The 19,967-nt window shown below is 26.2% G+C and overlaps 1 protein-coding gene across 1 annotated transcript; it reads left to right on the top strand.

Moving 5' to 3' along the window:
• Positions 1–2,818: 2,818 nt before the first annotated feature.
• LOC145829218 (mitochondrial thiamine pyrophosphate carrier-like) lies at positions 2,819–8,319 on the top strand. The gene is made up of 6 exons (XM_082936956.1): positions 2,819–2,960; positions 3,357–3,503; positions 4,133–4,312; positions 5,360–5,531; positions 5,918–6,009; positions 7,508–8,319. The coding sequence occupies exons 1-6, from the start codon at positions 2,838–2,840 to the stop codon at positions 7,739–7,741; spliced, it is 948 nt and encodes a 315-aa protein (XP_082793082.1). The 5' UTR covers positions 2,819–2,837; the 3' UTR covers positions 7,742–8,319.
• The last annotated feature ends 11,648 nt before the right edge of the window (positions 8,320–19,967 follow it).

The raw sequence follows: 19,967 nt of genomic DNA on the forward strand, positions 1-19,967 counted from the left end.
TATAATGAAGACTAAACTTTAAACCTATAATGTAAAATATAAATTATATGACAAAAAATGATAAAAAATTTAACAAAGTAAATTTAAATTGTATTTTTGTTTTCCATGAAGAACCAATTAAACTCCTGACTTTCATTTCTCTGATCTTTAATCTCAAAAAGTATTTTTAATTTTGTGTGGTAATTGGTGTCTAATACCTCAATTAATCCCTAAAATAAAAATAACTTGTTTAAAATGAGTTGGACTCCATATGACTCTAAAAAACTAAATTTATGTATGTATTTTCATGCTTTTTAGTCTCAACCTTAGAAGACAAGGTCATTCAAATTACAATTTTAAGCTTTATTTCTTTAAGATGAATTTTGAATTTATTAATAGCAAGAAGTAATCAATAGCTTGATTAAGGGCATAGGGGTGGTAAACACCCTTTTTTGGTTTTTGATTTTATTTTATATAGTTTTTACTAAGCTACAAAATGCTTTTCACAGATTTAAAAAGTTCAAAATAGTTTTTGAGATATAGCCAGTCAAAGTCGGAGCCAACAATAGGTTCTTTATGGGAGGCGCAAACTAAAACGGCCAAAATAGACTATTTCACTAAAAACAGTTTTTTTTTGTTTTTTTGTTATAATTTTTTTTTTTTTTTTAATTCTGTTCCGACAGAATTTTCTAAATATATCAAGGAACATTTCCTGAAAGTTTGAGGTAGTTATCTCAAAAAAGTAGGAGGAGATAGATTTTTAGTGATTTCTAGTTATTAGTCGTTTTAGTTTGCGCCTCCCATAAGGATCCTATTGTTGCCTCCGACTTTGACCAGCTATATCTCAAAAATTATTTTGAATTTTTTAAATCTGTAAAAAGCATCTTGTAGCTTAGTAAAAACTATATAAAATAAGATCAAAAACCAAAAAAGAGTGTTCACCCCTCCCCTATGCCCTTAAACTTATAAAACAGTATATATTTTTTACAAAAGGCTTGACCCCTTTAAAAATTTTTTTTTATTGCAAATAAAATTAAATTTGAATGTTCAGATTGTAAAGCTGTATTTAATTGAAAGTTTATATATTAATTTTCTTGTAAATCAAAAGTTGTTTAAATTTAGTCTTTTAAGTAAGTAAATTTTTAGAACATTTTACTGTCATAGTCCCCTTAGATTAAATTGGTTGAATCATATATAAGTTATATGTATGGTGTAAACAAAATAAAGCTTTTAATTTAATAAATTTATATCTGTAAAATTTTACTGTCAATAATGTTTTTTTATACTTTAAGTTTAAAATACACTTAAGTCAGTTTTATGAAACTACAAAATTTATATATATATTTTTCTAAATAATAATTTCTTAAATATTTTAATTCTAAAAATAAGTTTAAAAATAGCGGTAGATATTTTTTTAGACTGTGTGATTTTATATGATCTTCTTAGTGTCCACCCTGATGTTAACAGGATTTTACTAACTCAATATTTTTATAAACAAAAGCTTAAGGTTTATTTTTTTCTTATTTTAATATATGAGTTGTAAGTTGTAGTTATTATTCATGGTGTAGGCTTGTTTACTTATTTTTTTAGATTAATTTTTATAAAAGTTTTATGGCTTACAACAACATTATTTCACTTATTTAGATTTTTTTTTTAATAATGATTACAATTAAATAGATTGTAGATGTTTTAAATAAAAAAAAAGGCAGTTTTTGTGTTGTTAGAATAATATTTTTGTTTGAATTTAAGTTTTTGCTAAGCAAAGAAAAGAAAATGCAGATAAAGTGAACTTTTTTTCTTGTCTAAAAATAACTCTTCTCTAAAACATGCATTATGTTAAAAGGCCATCGTTAGTTCAACCTATAACAAATCTTTTTGTTGAAGGATGTTTTGCTATTTTTTCTATGTACACATTAAATGGGTTTTTCTCCATGCTAAGAGAAAGAGTAGTGAGAAACAATTACTATGTTACATTTCCTGAAATTACACAATTTCTTAATACTAGGCGGTACAGATGTCCCATAAAAACAGTGTTTTGGGCTATTGTTTTTCTAAACTGTATTGTATTTGCAGCATGGCAAAAGGATGAGAATAGCTATTTACTCAACACATACTTTTTACTTTCAACACAGAAAAGTCACTTAAACTTTGTCAACTTAGTGCTTTCTGCTTTCAGTCACATTGAACCAATGCATTTAATTTCAAACATGCTAACGTTCAATGGAGTAGTAGAAATTTGGAAGAGGTTAGATCATTCTCAATGCACTATGCTAAATTCGTGCAATGGAGGAGAATTCACTTGCTTTTATTTCTCTGCAGCCATTGTAAGCAGTCTTTTTGGTCTTTATGTAAAAGCAGTATCAAACACAATGGTGTCCTCAGTTGGAGCATCAGGTGTTGTTTGCAGTCTTATGGCCTATGAGATGGTCTTGGGACCATGCCTTCAAACTTCTATTGTTGTTCCTGGATATCGTAGAATTAACACAAAAGATTTCTTTTACGTTGTTGTACTCATTGATGTGATTGGCTTTATTAAAATGATGTTGGTGAATTATTTTGATTTGGATTACTTTGTTCAAACGGACTACTCAGTGCATGTTTGTGGATATGCTTTTGGACTTTGGTATGCAACTGGTGGCGATGCAAAGTTATTGTCATTGGGAAAGAAAGTTTCTAGAGCATTTTCCAAGTTTATCAGTTACCTGAATGAATTTTAAACATTAAATTAGCTGTTTGTACTTACTATAGCTGTGATTGTTTTTTAATAAATGTGATTAAATGTTACCTACATTTTACTAATTGTTTTAATAGTATAAGTATTATAATTTTTAATTGACAGATTTTGATAATATTTAAACATGATAGGTTACAGTCAAGAAAAACCCACAACTCTGACCAATTCATTTTGGTCAGGAGTTCTAGGTGGTATGACAACCAGGGTTGCTATTTGTCCCCTAGATGTTATAAAAATAAGGTTTCAGGTAAAGAACTAAATAATAAGGTTTTACTAACTTGTTTAACTAAATTTCGATTATTATATACTTGCTGGTCATTAAATTATACACTTAAAAGGTAGTATTGGCTTGACAAATAAAAAGTTAAATGAATAGTTTTAAAATAAGTTAATCTTAATTATAAACTAATTAATGAAATCTATTTATCAAAACTTAATCTTTTTTTTTGAATTATAAGTACATATAAAAAAGTTTTAACAGTTGAAAATAGCTATTAAATTACAATAATTATTATGATTGATTAGAATAAATACTTTACTTATAAATAAAACTTTGCAATTTAATATTTTGATATTGAGTGAAAATAGTATCCTAAATAAAACTCATACTAAAAAAGTATTAGTTTTGTATAAAAAATTTCAGTTACAAGCAAACCAAACTGGTAGTCAATTAAAATACAATTCCATACCTCAAGCTGCTAAATTGATACTCAGAGAGGAGGGTGTGACAGCTTTTTGGAAGGGCCACACACCAGCCCAGATGCTTTCTATTATATATGGTGGTGTTCAGGTAAATAATACTAAAGTTCTTAGTATATCAAAAGTATAAGGCTTACATAGTCTAGATCAGGGGTTGGCAGCCTTATGTAACTCGCGGGCCAATTTTCTCCAAAAATTGCTCGCAGGCCGCACTATTTAGAAAAACACCTTTGAGGGCCACATTTATTTAAAAAGGGTTCTAGTAATCAGCATAAAAATATTATTTAAGATTAAAATTATGACAAAATAAGAAATATTAGAGCATAAAAAGGAGTATTTTATGAAGTAAGAGCCTAATTTTAACTTCTTATTACAAAATCTTTAATTTTTATTGTTAAAAAAATGTATATTTTAGGCTAAAAAGGAGCTCGTGGGCCGCAGATTTTGACTTTGAGGGCCGCATTTGGCCCGCGGGCCGCAGTTTGCCGACCCCTGGTCTAGATTATGATAAAATTCTTTACTTTGTTAAGATATTTTTGCAATTAAACTTGTAGATAAGTTTAATATAAAATTGTTTATATCATATGTTAGTTATTTATTGTAGGCGAGTGTAATTTGTATTTATTTTTGAACAAGCTAAGTGGTAATTAAAAAAAAATCATTTTAGTATTTTACATGCAAATCATCAGGTACTAAGTACTGTATTTGTTATGATAACAGTTTATGAGTTTCCAATACTTCACACAAGTTGTTCATAAAATGTACCCAACAGAAGACAATATTCTAGCCAAGAGCTCAGTTCACCTTGCTTGTGGCAGTCTTGCTGGTTCTGTTGGAAGCGTTTGCGCTCACCCTGTTGATGTACTGCGCACAAGATTTGCTGCTCAGAAGGAACCAAAGGTAAAAGTTGTAGTTTGAAAATTACTTTTATGTTTATAAAACTAACTATAACCATAAACATGAAATTAAGCTATAGTTTGCATGCCTAAAAGCACAAATTACTTGGTTTTATTGTTTTAAAGCAGCATATATAAGCAGTTTATAAACGAAAGCTAATGGACTGTTGTGTATTTATTTTATAGTTGTGAAACAAAAATTAATAAAGTTAAAATTATTTTGCAGGTTGTGCAAAGTTTTTAACTATAAAAAATATTTATAAAGGTTAAGGTTTTGAAAATTCTTGGGTAAATTATAAATTTTTGGATATGTTTTAAAATTAACTGATTAAAATTTTAATTTAATAGATTAAGTTATAATAAATTTATCATCACATGTTTATCTTTTTTTTGTGTTGTAACTGAATTACTGTATTTTGTTAATAAGTTAAAATATTTGTAGTGGTCTTAATAGTTATTGTCTGTGTAACTTTTTCTCAACAGCATAAGAACAGTGATCATATATAAAGTTAACATTTATGTTTAATGTTAAAAAAGACAGCTTAAACTTTATTAAATTAGATTTAATCAATACATATTGGTTTCAATCATGAATTTATCTAAAAAAGGTAATGAATAATTCTAATCATCATGAACCTATTTATTCTGTTTATACTAAGCCTAATTATATGTTAAGTTTTTTACACTTATAAGAAACACCAGAAAGTTTATGATCACTGTAATGGATAACTGTGAGGTTATCTCATAAAACATAAGTATAAATTGTTTTAAAGGTTGTATAATAGTTGTTTTAGTATTTGTATTTTTTTTATTTTAATATTTTTTTTTTATATCATTTCATATATCTAAATAACATGCAAACAAATTTGGTTTAAAAAGTTTAAACTATTCAGTTTTGTTTAAAGCTTCTAAGTAATCTGTGTAATTATTGTTTCTTTGATATAAATATAAATTGTTTTATATATTTATATTTAGGTAATATACCGTTTCAATTACATAGAACTATTATTATGAAATTAGTTTTATAAAGTATATTAATAAACACATGAAGACGTATACGTCAGTGTTTGGTGCAACAAAGGGAATACTCACAAATGAAGGTTGGAGAACGTTCTTTAAGGGATTGACTCCCTCCCTGGTGCAAGTCGCCCCGCAAACTGGCGTCTCGTTCGCCAGCTACTCCCTTTTGTCTAACATTTGGCTGAATACTATCTCCGACCATAGTAAGTTGGAAGTCCTTAAGCAATATTTGGTAACAAAAATAATTTTTACTGGTGATATTATTTGTATAGAAAATTTTGAATTACAAAGGAAAATGTTTGCATTTTTTATTTTTAAAGTGTTTCAGTATGTTAAGTATTTTATTTAAAGACTGTCACTTAATTATAAGCATCATGTAATTTATGTTATAAAGATAAAAAGTCCATTTTAAATAAATTACTACATTTAACTTTTACTAGTAAAATATTAGTTTTAAAACTGTATTTAGTTTCTTGAATTTATTTTACACAAGGTCCCGTTAAAGAATTTAAGTTCTTGTTAAACAATTTGTTTTTTTATATAGTGTTACATATATTAGCATCAAAATTACTTGAATTTTATTCATCAGATTCGTTTTCGCATTTTTTTTGTGGAGCATTTTCAGGATTAATTTCAAAAACAGTTATATATCCTATGGACCTTATCAAAAAAAGACTGCAGGTTAATAGACTGTTACAAATTTTTGCTTGTTTTTAATATCTATATATAATAAAAATCTAAAAATATTTTTATATGGTGAAAATAAATACCTATTATTATAGAGTTGTTTATTTTTATTATATTTTTTAAAGTGATATAGCAAAAATTTAACTAAAATCGTTTACTACTTGTCTAAATAATTCAGTTTAAGTTGTTTTTAAGTAAAAATATGTGGTATAATGAAAAATAATTTATTTGTAAAAAAAAAAAATCTTGTTCTGCTAGTCTAACACACCTAATAAAAATATCACTTTAAGCTATTCTTAACTTTTATTTGATACAATATTTTCTTTATTTATATTATAAAGTTAGTATATTAAGTAACTGTTATATAAAATTTATTGCATTCAAACATTTTTTATAAACGTGTATTATAGGTAACACTGTTTTCAATTCGTTAAAGTTTATTATGGTTCATAAGTTTTAAACTCGACGAGTGTTTTTATAAAAAAACTTTTAATAAGAATACTAATGTGCTTGAAAATAATTACCCTGTGTGCTAAAAATCTAGTATTTTGTGAAAAAATGTATTTTTAATTCACATAATTTGTCATTATTAGTTCTTATTAAAGATAATAAACAAATAAGTCATTTAAGTAGCTACAACAATGTTTTTGTATATACAATTTTTATGCTGTTTTGTTAGTGGACACAAATTTATAAATACTGAAATAACCTAAAATCTAAAAACTTTTCAAATGCCCTAAATTTTTCATATACTTTTCAAATAAGATGTCGCTTTACTGTGTAAAAAAATCATTTTAAAATTATATATGTTTTAACAGTGTTTGCTTATAAAAGTGTCTTTTAATTTTATTTAAAAATAGTTCTCAAATTAAATAAATTTGTTAACATATACTTATTAGAAGCTTCTTAATAGTAAAACAGGGTTGCCAAACACCTGGAATTTAAAATTTTAGGCAAAAAAACTGAAATTGGTAGATTTTGAAAAAACCTAGAGGTATGAACAAAATCACTAACAATCTTGGTATTTCAAATAATTCTTGCATGTAAAGTTAAGAAATTTTGATTAGTTACGAAAATTCGATCACATACATATATTTTATGTATCATTAGGAACTTTATTTGTAATAAGACACATTTAAAATATTATTGTATCTTTTAAGTATTTTAATTCAATTTAAGACAGTTTTTTTTCCTTAAGTTTAATTTTCTACTAAAAATTGACAAAAAATAACTTGTACTTTCAAAACCTTGAAAAAAAATTTTAACCGTTAGGCAACTCTTTTAATATTATTGATTTTGTATGCTTATAAACTTAAATTAGAAATATGAAAACTATTTGGTTAACAGTTACCCTTGATTTTGATTACTTATAAATAATAAATGAAATATTACGATACATTGACAAACTGTAGGAATTAAAGTAAGTTTTCTCGAATGCTTTTTTTTTCATTTAAGTTTTTTTAATTTATTAAGAAAAAACGAATAACTTCAGGTGCAAGGGTTCGGCGAATCTACGGTGAGTAACGTGGTCAAGTACAAGTCAGTAAGGCACTGCGCACAAATCATCTACAAAACCGAGGGGTTGAGGGGATTTTACAAGGGCTGGACCGCAGCAGCCCTCAAGTCCTGCCTCACAGTAGGCCTCATATTCTTCACGTACGAACTGTTTTCCGATTTCTTCCGAGAGTTCGAGTCTCTCGAAGACCCGTTTGAAAAATGCGATTGACACTACAGTTCTATAATTAGGTTTAATCTCGTGCTTTAATTTGATTGCCACATTTTTGTTTGCTCTTTTAATTTAGGCCTTTTCAGAAAAGCCCACCCATTACCTTCAATCATAATATCAAAGTTGAACTATTTTATTTTTGCACTCTGCGCGTGGTTTGAGTGAAAAACAGTTTTTGATTATTGAAAATTTAAATCTCAAAATAGCAAATCAATAATCTGTTGACTTGGTAGCTACGTACATTAGTTTGAGTTATTTGTAATTCACGTGAAATTAGTTTAAAAATACGCTATACTTCCTGAACTAGTTGGACCATAACAATTTAAAATATATATTACAGTACCTTGTGTTAAGCTTTGTGCCTTTAATTTAAAACAAAGCTTGGTTGATATTTTTAGCTCTTTAAAATCGTGTTTTTCGTTAAAATTAAAAAGCTCTAAGCTACAATGTTATTAAGTGCTTTGATTTTTTTTTCTTTAACTTGCTATAATGATTAGATATACTGTTATGAAATAACATTAATAACACATTTTGTTTGAGTTGAATGATTATAAGTTTTAAAGTCTTTATTTTTAGTTTTATACGTCAAGGAAGTATAATTGTTTGTGTTAGGAAATGGTATCAGTATGTGGAAAAATAAAAATACATAAATTTTGTTGTTTAGAATTACTAAATATATTTCTAAGTAGTATAAATAAAGTAAATGACCTAATTATTTAACAACTGTATTTTCGTTTTAAAATTTCATTCATAAAGCTTGAAGTAATTAAAGTTTAACTGCTAATACTTTCAAATCATGTTTATTTTCTTGCAAGTTGCAATTTAAGTTTTTTTTTAGTTTTTATATTTTCGGACTGTTTCAAGCTGTAAACACCAATGAAATATATAAACTGTTCTTAAACTTAAGAACTTAAGATCAATACATTTATTATGTATAAAAGTTTAACTCTGTTAGCAAATTGTATTTGCTATTCAGTTACTGAACACAGCTTTTACACGTTTTAAAACCTTAAATTCATTTATCTGATTATTTTACATGTAATTTGATATACATTACAAATCTTCCAATATTATTTTTTTCATAAAATATATATAATTTGAACATTCATTAGATGACTGACAAAATGCTATTAAGTTTTGTTCTGATATTACAGTACTTGATTAGTAAAATATATACAGTTAGCAACCTAGCAGACATTGACAAGTCAAAGACCAAAAGCTAATATGTATATATATAGCAGGAATTATTCGAAAGGGAACGGGTCAAATATGCACGAAGAGACATTTTTGCACAGATGGTCAAAATTAAATAAAAAGATAAATTAATAAAAAAACAAAAAAAGTTACCGATTTAGGGTAAGTTTTAGGGGTAACAGTGATGGAAAAATTAAAATATATAAAATGAAAAATAACAAAAACAAAAGATTTTTAAAAAACTTGAACAAAATAAATAAACTAATAAAAAAGAAAAAAAAAGTAACTGACCGAGGGTAAGGGTTAGAGGTAACAGTGATAAAAAAAATCGAATAAAAATTATTGTAAAAGAAAACAAGACAATTAATAAATCATAAAAAGAAGAAAAAAGTTATTGAACGAGGGTAAGGACAGGGTTGCCAAAAACCTGGAATTTCAAACAACTTTTACGTAGAAAAATTTTGATGTGACACAAACAATCTATCGTATAGATAAAAAAAATTGTCATTATCAGGTTTTTTTTTATAAAAAAACACATTTGAAGAAGCTTTAAAATATAATCTCAATGTCATGAATTAATTAACAGTTTTTCTTAAACTTGATTCTAAACTAAAAACAGACCCTAAAACGTGTAATCTTAAAAACCTTGAAGAAATTTTGAAAACCTAGAAAAATATTTGGCAACTATGGTAAGGGTTAGGGGTGGTAATAAAAAAAAAGATAATTAATTAAAGTTAATAAATAAAAAAAGTGTATTCGTGATAAAATATCTCTTCGTGCATTTTAGACTTCTACCCAACCCAATAAAAATAGCGTCCTACCAAATATGCTGTACTTTTTAAGTTTTGCTGAGCTTGAAAGTTTTTCAAGACTTAAATAAAATGTGTAAATGTATACGTATATTGAATGAATGTTTTTATACTAACTGATAACAAATCAGCTTAAAAAACTATCTTAAAAAATTTATAATAGATTGATAGTGAAAGTTAATAAAAGATTAGCTTTGTTCATAATGACTCTTGTGTCTAAAGTTAAAACTATATTTTAAGAAATTTTTCCCATTTAACAATGAACAAAATATTTTTTGTTTTAATAAAGCAATTTTTTCTTTGGCTTATTGGTTGTCAGACTTGAAAAATTGTCACTTAATACTGAAAAATAAATAGTGTCCGTCAAACACTTAAACATTATTTCATTTAGAATCTATGTTTTTTACAGCTTGATTATCTGTACTAGTAAATTATAAATCGAACTCACTAAATGGGTATAATAAATTAAGATTTAGGCTTCAAATATTTTAAAAACGTATCCATAACTAGTTTCGAAAATTTATATGCATATTTTGGGAAATATTGCTCTAGCACGGTTTACCCAAGTTTATTTTACACTAACTCCACCAAAATATATAGTTTAAGACAATTTCGTTTTTCTAAAAAAGTATGCTTGGTATAAACAATTGTATTAGTCTAGACATCTCTAATCTGTAATATCATTAAACCATAAAATGAAAATTTTTGAATAGTTTTTCTTGGGTCTACAAAAGTACTACTGATTTAGCACATGTTACTATAACTTAGTTTGAAATAATTTAAATTCAGATAAAAAAACTCTGCGGATGACCTACCTAAATCTTAAAACAATATTACTTATAAAATTTAATAGTTATTTGTTTTCACTTGTAAAATTAACTAATTTAAGAACAATAAAAAATGTTTTTACTAGAGTAATTAAAATATTATTTTAACTATTTGTTTCAAAGTATAACAACAAAATTTATCAAATAAACTAAAAATCTAACTCCAAACAATTTAAAACTTGAATTAAAACTATTAATTTACTTTAATGTTTCTTTACAAGTCTTTTGTATCTAAGACATCATAAAATAATACTTTTAAACTTTAATTATTTAGTCTTAAATTTACATTTTTGTCTTTAAGTTATTTTATTGGAAAAAATTCAAAGAACCTTAAGTTAATACAATTACTAAATTTCAGATATATTTAGATTCTTAAACATTAATGACGATGTGCTTTAAATAAAAGTTTGAATTACATTGAAACTAATAACATTTATAGATATATGTACCAATCAATAACTTAGTCTGATCTATACTAAAACGTAAATAGTTTTCTACACAAAATAATTCTTTAGATATTTAAAAAAAAAACAATTGTAGCATTTATCGTTAAATTTTTATTATTTTTTGTTTAAAGAAGCGATGATAAAATGGAATGAATGAGAAAAATGTGTAAGAATAAAATAAAATAAACGATTTTTTTCTGTGTTAAAACTCATAGAAATGATTGTACAAAGTTAGTCGTCTGTAAGTTAAAAAATATTAAAGTACTGATTAAAAAAAATATGAATAAATAACAATTTTCACTAAAAATAAGTTTGTCTAAGTATCAAATAACAATAAAATACTTAACTTATTTTTTTATGAAAATCTTAACAGAGCAGTTCGTTTTTTTGAAAAATTTTAGACAGACTATATTATTCTTTTATACGTTAAGTAGTTTGTTTTGAAGTTATAAGCTTTTGAGTACAAAATGATATGTGACGTTTCACTCACTTTCAATTGTACCAACACTTGGGATATACACGTTGACCTCTCTGCACACACGTACACCTGCACCCTTGCCCCGTTCTAGTGTAACTTTCACCAACTGAGTAGTACCGCGAATTGTCTATGCACTTTTTGTTTGATACTGTAGATAATATATGTATAGTTAATGTTAAAATTGAATGAAGAACTTAGTACTATTGACTTTGTTTGTTAATTTCGTTGTTTATCTTTGTCTTTTGTTGTGAGGTAGTGTATACTAAAGAATAACAACAGCTGCTACCAAACCTTAAACTGCAAATTTCAGAAAACTAAAAATCTAGTGTTTACAAAAAGTTAAACTAACTATTAACTGTGCAAGACCAATCATTATTAGTGCAAATGCAAGCATAATCTATTCCCCAATTAACACGTCCTTTTTGCTTACCTTCCTTGCATTTTCGAGGCGTAGGATCTAGTTCATCTGTAAAAAAATCTTTTTCGACACTTATTTAAAACTTAATTTTCAAACATTGCTTAAAATTTGTAAATAAAGCTTTATTTTCTATTTAACTTTAAAGCGAGTTTTGTTCGGATACTAAGTAGTTTTGTGTCAAAATTAAACTGAAGTAGCTGTTTAAACATCGGTAATGTTTTAACTTGGGCGACGAGCTGAACGATCGTTTGAACGGTATTGGCAAGTCTGAAGTATCATATCGTCACATTCCACACTGAGCTGATCTCATGTTTTTATTAGCTGCTCTTTCGAAGCATGTAACTAATAACATTGTATACCAAATTTTAAAATAAACCCTTACGCAAAAAACAAAGTTACTTTTTTAAAGTTATAAAATATTTTCCGAAAACTAACTTTTTTATGTAACTTGTTCAGTTTAATTAAAAATTTACTAACCTTCTATTTTGCACGATGCTTTAACTTTTCCGTTACTTTGTTTTGTGCAAGTACAAATTTTTGGAGATTTTCTCGAATACCTTCTTTGATCTTGCCAGCTTTCTCCTACTTCGTATAACTTACCATAATGTTTACACTGTTCTGAAAAAAAAACGATTATTCTTATTTTAAAGGTTTTTTTTCATTAAAATTTAAAATTTATTAATGTTACTTGTATAGTACAACTAAAGTTTATAGGTTATTAAACTAGAATAACTTAAATAAAAGTTAACTTAATGAAATTTGTTTCACATTTTATCAAACACTCACTGTATGTACAAGACTTAATTCCATGTTCTAAGCATTTACAATTTTTAACCCTGTTGTCTGTAGTATCGACCCAAGTATCTCCGACATCTTTGTAAACCTTGTTTCTTGCATAGCATTGAGCTTAATAAAGTTAAGTTTTCAAATGTAATAAGTTATTTAGATAGTCGTAACTTGTTATTCGTACTCTAAAGCTATAAATTTCTTTTAAATCATCAGTATCAAAAAATAAAAGTTGATTTATTAAAACATTTCGAATTGTTATATTTAATTAAAATCTTACTGCTTATAAACAAACAACTTCATCTATCTAACTAACAAAAAACTAACATTTTGTTATACAAGTCCTTGTAGCTTGTAAATCACATTCACATTCAGCTGTCCTTCCATTTTTTAGCAACTCTTCCCATTTACTACCAACAGTGTGGTTTGTCTTATCGCGACTCACACAGTCTATAAATTTTGTTAAATTATAAACTCAATTATGAGTAAAGATTAGCGATCTTAATTGTGCTTTTTGTATTGTATAACATAGCTAAACAGTGTTTACTTCTAATGAAGTTTTATTTTGATCATTCACAAGAACAAATTTACCAACTTGCTTTTTGTTAATAATTCAATTTATAGAAAACTAACGAGTTGGTTCACATTTTACGTAAAAACCACGAGAATGAGCAACGCATTCACACTTGTTAATGCATTTTTTTGATGTTTCAACGAACACTTCTGTATTGTAGTACGTATGCTCACGGTGAAAACAGTTGTCTGTATTTTATTTTTTTTTAATAAAAACAACTTTGTTAGAAAAACTAGTTCATTTTTGTGAGCTATACAGAACTGTGATCTTTTTAACAATCTGAACAGATGTTCAACTTTTAAAGTTAATAACATTACTAACGTTTTACTAATTAATATTCAAAATTTTAGTGAATTAACGTTTTTAATAAAATTAAAACACTAAAAACTATACCAACATATTCTTTTACAACTTAGTCTTCCTGTGTTTTCACACTGACACTCTTCTTTCACGTTGCCATTTTTTCTAGCAAACACATTGCCTACTTGGTAATACTTTCTGGTATAAAAGTCGAAACATGTGACTGTAAAATAATATTTTATAGTAATTATCAAAAAAAAAAACAGTCTGTGTAAGTACTGTGCTAACCAGGAACGCAGCTTTTTGCGTCATATGCGAGTTTGTACCCTGCCAAGCAATCGCAAGTGTGGTCACCTTCTAAGTTTATACATTTGCCGTGAGGACAAACGTCGTTGTCACACTCATTTATATCTGTGAAAAAAAAATTGTTTAAAAATAAAAAGAGTTTGTTTTCTATTTATTTATTATATATAGGTTATATTATTAGTGAATGATATAATTACAAGCTTTTTTTGTTACTTTTTTTTGCTTTTTATTTATTTCATATTTCAAGCTAAAAATACTAAATTGCTACAAAACCAATAGTTTATAATTTTTTTTACGGTTATTTTTTTAAGTATAGATGCTAAACAAAACACAAAGTTGTAAAGTTTCGAAATATTTTGTTACTAGTAAAATTTGTTTTTCACCTTTACAAACACGGTCGTTGTCATAGTCATTTTCGAAACCCGCAAAACATGAGCAGTAAAAACCACCAACAGTATTTACGCACCGACCATTTGCACAATTGCTTTTGTCAAGGCATTCGTCTACGTCTGTAAATTATTTTCAAGCGTTAGTTGTAAAATTTGATTTTAAATACAATTTATAACGAAGATCATAACCTATACATGTGGTTCTGTCGCCAAAACGGTGTTTATACCCAGCGTTGCAAACGCATTCGTACCCTCCGATAATGTTTTTGCACTTTCCAACCTCACAAATGTTTTCTATTTCACATTCGTCAGTGTCTATATATTAAAAAAAAACTTTAACAACAAGGTTGTACTAATGTTGTTTTTCAGATAAACGGTATTTAGTTTTAATAATTTAAAAATAAAATGAATTCACACATTAGTTCATCATTGTAGCTCGTTGAAAGTGCATACCAAAACGGTAAAAATTAACTCACTAGCTGTTCAAAAATAATTAAGTTTAGTTTTTTGAAACTTTCAAAAACAATCATGATCAAAAACATAAGAGTCGAGATAACAAACATAGTTAGAAAGAAGTATTAGAATTATCAGAACTATAATATTCAAGATTTTTTTTCTAAAAGAGTTTAAAACTTACCTACGCAAATGTGAGAACTGTTTTTACTCAATTTAAACCCTTCAAAACAGCCACAATTGAAGCTACCTGGAATGTTTCTACAGTTTCCTTCAATACATGCTCCATACTTCTCACATTCATCAATATCTGAATTTCGAGACTTCTCAGTTTAAATTTGGAAACTTTGAGCTTACAAAAATTAAATATAAAAAAAAAACTTTTGACTATTAAGACTATATCTGCGGTCAACCAACATATTTTAAATAGTTAAAAATTTTATCTTTAAACCAAAGCCAAATTAATAACATTAGTAGTTCCAAAACTTTTAAAAAGCAATGCAAAGTGTTGATCACCGTAGTACAAATTTTATGCAAGTTGAGTATTCTGCTTACTTATGACAATACATGGTATTAATATAACTTTAAGGTTACAATAAAGAAATCGTTTTTTAATACTTAAAAAGAAGTTTATTATAACCAGTAACATAACAAAAACTGGTTGAAACTACTATAATTGTGCTATATTATAATAATTGAATACTCATATAACTTTCTAGCGCAGTTTACATATTTTTTAAAGCAACTAATTTTTTTGTTAGTCAAATAAACTGGACAATAGACACAAAATCATAGTTTTAATTTAAACATTATAACTTAAAGCTATACAAGTTGACATTTAAAAATAATTTAAATGTTGAAGTTTAGTCCTTTAAAAAATTGTTTCTATTAATAATAAATTTTCTATACTTTTAAGCTGTATTGATTACTTTTTAGTAATCCGTATTTTGGTAAACAGTATAAGTTAGCCTTTTTTAAACTGCACCTTTTTAACTTAGATGTTGAGCTCTCTTTATTTATGATAGTTAAATAAGTACAAAAGTTTACCTAAAAACTGGTATTGGACTAAAATTTAGTTTATTTAATTTTGTTAGGATATATAAAAAAAAGTTTAGTAACAACTTTTGAAATTAATAAATGCTCATAGGTAATTTTTTAAAGTTAACCACGTATTTAATACATGAAATATCAAACATGTAAACAGGCAAGAATATACTCATTTATATTACAGATCTTATTTAAACAAGTTTTTTTACAAAAATTTTACTTCAAGATTCTAATATACAAACTACACACGCCAAGGACTTCAAAAAAATATAGTTTAAGTAAATGATGAAATGTAAATAACCTTCACATGTTTTTTTATCACCGGGAGGATTTATAAACCCACTATCACAAGTGCATTCAAAACTTCCAATACTGTTCTCACAAATTCCATTGTTACAAACGTCTACGTTTCTACATTCGTCAATATCTTGAAAAAATTCAGTATTAGTATACTTATTATAATATTAACTGTTCTAATATTTAAACATCTTCCAAAAAATAATACATAATTTTAAAGTAAACAATATGTATTTTATTTTAATACTATTAAAACACTATAAAATTAATTCAAAATTTACCAATACACATTTTCGGGGGATCTATTGAATGTTGAAAACCGTCATAACAAGAACAACTAAAAGTCCCTACAAGGTTTAAACACTCTCCATTTCCACAAATTGTTTTGTTTTCGCATTCGTTTACATCTTTGTTATAACAACAGTATAATTATACATAAATTTAATATCTTTTAATATCTTTATTTCACTATTTATATGACACTAAAAAATCAATAAAAACTAAGATATTCTAATATTTACACAAGTTAACGTTAAAATATATAACAATTTTATTGATCTAATCACAAAAATAAATTTACTAAATCAAATACACTGTACCTTTGCAAATGTGGTTGTCATTTATGTCGTTTTCATAACCAGGGGTACAGTGGCAAGTATAAGAACCGATGGCATTTTCACAATTTCCATTTGAACAAATGTTTACATCAAGACATTCGTCATCATCTAGAAATAAAATTAATTTAGCAAAATTTACATATAATGTAAGTTATCATTAATGCAGTAATAACGATAGGTAGGAAAGTAAAGATCGTTTTTTTCAAACATTCAATTGCAAGAGTTGTCTTTCACAAGCTGTCTTATCAACCCTTTTTTATTGCAGACGTAGTATTTAAGTCATTTACTTTTACTCGCTTATATTTAAAATCATAATAAATTAATAACTTTTAATTAACGTTATATGACATAGGTAAAAATAATTTTCACCAAAAAGCTTACCAATGCATATATAAGGATTGTTTGGATGCAATTTATATCCTTTCGGACAATCACAAGTAAAACTACCGACAGTATTTTTACAGTTTCCACCTTTGCAAACTCCTTCGTTTTCTTCACACTCGTTAATGTCTGAAATTTTAAAATATTCATTAAATTTGGTCAAAAAGTTGTTTTTAACCTTCAGTTATAATAATACTGATTTTGACTAAAAATCTTGACATAAAAGTAATTTTAATTTTTCATTTTTCTACAAAGCTTACAAATTACAGAAAAACTACAAAAACTAGAAAATTTTAAGAAAAACGGTTAAGTGCATGGTGAATTAATTTTAACCTTCACATGTTTTTTTATCACCGGGACGATTTCTAAATCCTTTATCACAAGTGCATTCAAAACTTCCGATAGTGTTGTTACATTTCCCATCATTACAAACGTCTAAATTCATACATTCGTCGACATCTTTAAAAATTTCAGTATTAGTATAACTAAGATAAAGTGCTTAAATATTGAAACACTTTCCAAAAAGTTATAGATAGTTGTAAAGTGAATAATGTCTATGAGTTTTAATATATTCAAATACCATGAAATAAGTTTAAAAGTTCAAAACTTACCAATACACATTTTCGGGGGATCTATTGAATGTTGAAAACCGTCATAACAAGAACAACTAAAAGTCCCTACAAGGTTTGAACACTCTCCATTTCCACAAATTGTTTTGTTTTTGCATTCGTTTATATCTATTTTATTGTACAACAATAACAAATATTTTTAATAAATAGAATTTTACCAATTACATTAACGTTTTTTTTTTTTGAAACTTAAGTAGCTGTTCAAAGTTTGTCCACCAATAAGCTTCATCTCAAAAAAAAGCAGTTTTACTACAATAAAGATAAATGATGATATTAAGAATTGTTTTATCAATCTAATCACAAAAATATACCCATTTAATCAACTACACCATACCTTTGCAAATGTGATTGTCATTTATGTCGTTTTCATAGCCAGAGTTACAATCGCAAGCATAAGAACCGATGCCATTTACACAATTTCCATTTGAACAAATATCAAAATCGAGGCATTCATCATCATCTACAAATAAAACTGGTTTAGCAAAGCTTATATATCATGCAGTTTTTATTAATTCAGTAATGACAATAACAAACAAAAGTAATAATACAAACTTTTACTAAAAAAGTTACTTTTTGTAAGCGATTCTACTAAAAACTTTTCTTCTCTTTAAATTGTTAACTTTATTTGCTTACATATTAATGATCAAAAAGTTTTATGATTTGAACCAAACATAAATTCTAAAAGGTAATAGATACTTTCACTAAAAAACTTACCAATGCAAATATAAGGATTATTTGGATGTTGTTTAAATCCTTTCGGACAATCACAAGTAAAACTGCCAATAGTATTTCTACATTTTCCACCTTTGCAAACTCCTTCGTTTTTACACTCGTCAATGTCTGAAAATTTTAGTTTTGCTTTATTAAACGTTTGTCAAGTGTCAAGTTTTAAATCGTTTCAATTTTAGCTTTCGAACTTATTTTAATAATATAAAAATTATAAATTAGATTATTTAAAAAATCGATAAAATTAATAACCTTTACAAATAGTATTGTCCAAACTAGATTTTTCAAATCCACTATTACAAAAGCATTCAAAACTTCCCAAGTTGTTCTTACAATTTCCGTTAATGCATATGCCTTTTGTTGTACACTCGTCGATATCTTTAATTGTGTTAGTTTAATTTAAAATAAATACGGTATAAGCACATTAAGAACTGTTTAAAAGTAAAATACTCACCGACACAATTTGTCATGAAGTAGTTTTTATATCCTTCATTACAATTACAAACGTAGCTTCCGTTACTGTTCTCACACTCTCCGTTTGCACAAACGGTTTCGTCTAAGCACTCATCAATATCTTTAGAGTATAAATGCGTTTTATATTTATTAATTAAATTAAGTATCTTAAGAAAGAATTCAAATTTGGCGTGAGTCCTTTGAAAACTTTTGCAGACTTTTTTATTTTCAAAATAGTTTTTAAATACTATAAGTTATTTGTATAGGATTCAAAATTTGTAACTTCTTTTTGTTCTTATAAACTTGACAGGAACTAAATATTTTTTAATTAAAATTTTAATTTTTTCTACTTATTTTTTATAATTAATTTTTGTTCGTATGGTTTTAAAAAATTATCGTTAAGTAGAAAATAGTTTTATTAAACAATTCCTTATTATTAATTAAGTTCTACTGTTTGTACAAGTTTAGTTGTGGTATTTGAAAAGCATTAATTTAAACTGGCAAATATTTTTTTATTAATGTTGTTTGTGTATATTTAACACATTAGTTAATTTTTATAAGTAAGTTTAAGTTTGTACATTTGTGTAATTATTTTTTTAGTTTTCTCGACTTATGAAAACAATTACTATTCAACTGCACTATATAAAACAGGACAATTTACGTATACTTCAAATATTACACCACTTTTTGTTTGAGTAACTTGAAAAAAAAAATTTTCTTAATACAAAGAGAACTTTTAAAAGTTAATAAAGAAGTTTATTAAATCATTTAGTTTTCAATTATATAATTTAAATAAACCAATGCAGCTTTTGAAATTGTCTGAAGCTATGAAACCATCGTTGCAGTTGCAGTAGTAACCTCCTTGAGTATCAAAACATTTTCCATTTTCACACAACTTATCATTTTCATCACATTCGTTTATGTCTGTATGAACGTAGAACACATAAACAGTTAATTAAAAGTTTTAAAATCGACAGAACGCTAAACACAAATAGAAAGTTTCAAAAAGAATTGCAAAATTCTAAATGACCTACTTACAACTTTAAATTTTAGTTATTAATGATGTCTTTTGATAATGTTTACTTTCACTAAATAA

This window comes from Thalia democratica, chromosome 2, assembly GCF_965202585.1.
Source record: "Thalia democratica chromosome 2, ktThaDemo2.hap1.1, whole genome shotgun sequence".
Lineage (NCBI taxonomy): Eukaryota > Metazoa > Chordata > Thaliacea > Salpida > Salpidae > Thalia > Thalia democratica.

What these genes read in the sequence shown, in the direction of transcription:
- LOC145829218 (XM_082936956.1), top strand. Translation starts at nt 2,838, where the DNA reads ATGATAGGTTACAGTCAAGAAAAACCCACAACTCTGACCAATTCATTT. An exon ending in TTATAAAAATAAGGTTTCAG is followed by an intron (nt 2,961 to 3,356) that starts GTAAAGAACTAA and finishes AAAAAATTTCAG; the next exon opens with TTACAAGCAAACCAAACTGG. An exon ending in GAATACTATCTCCGACCATA is followed by an intron (nt 5,532 to 5,917) that starts GTAAGTTGGAAG and finishes TTTATTCATCAG; the next exon opens with ATTCGTTTTCGCATTTTTTT.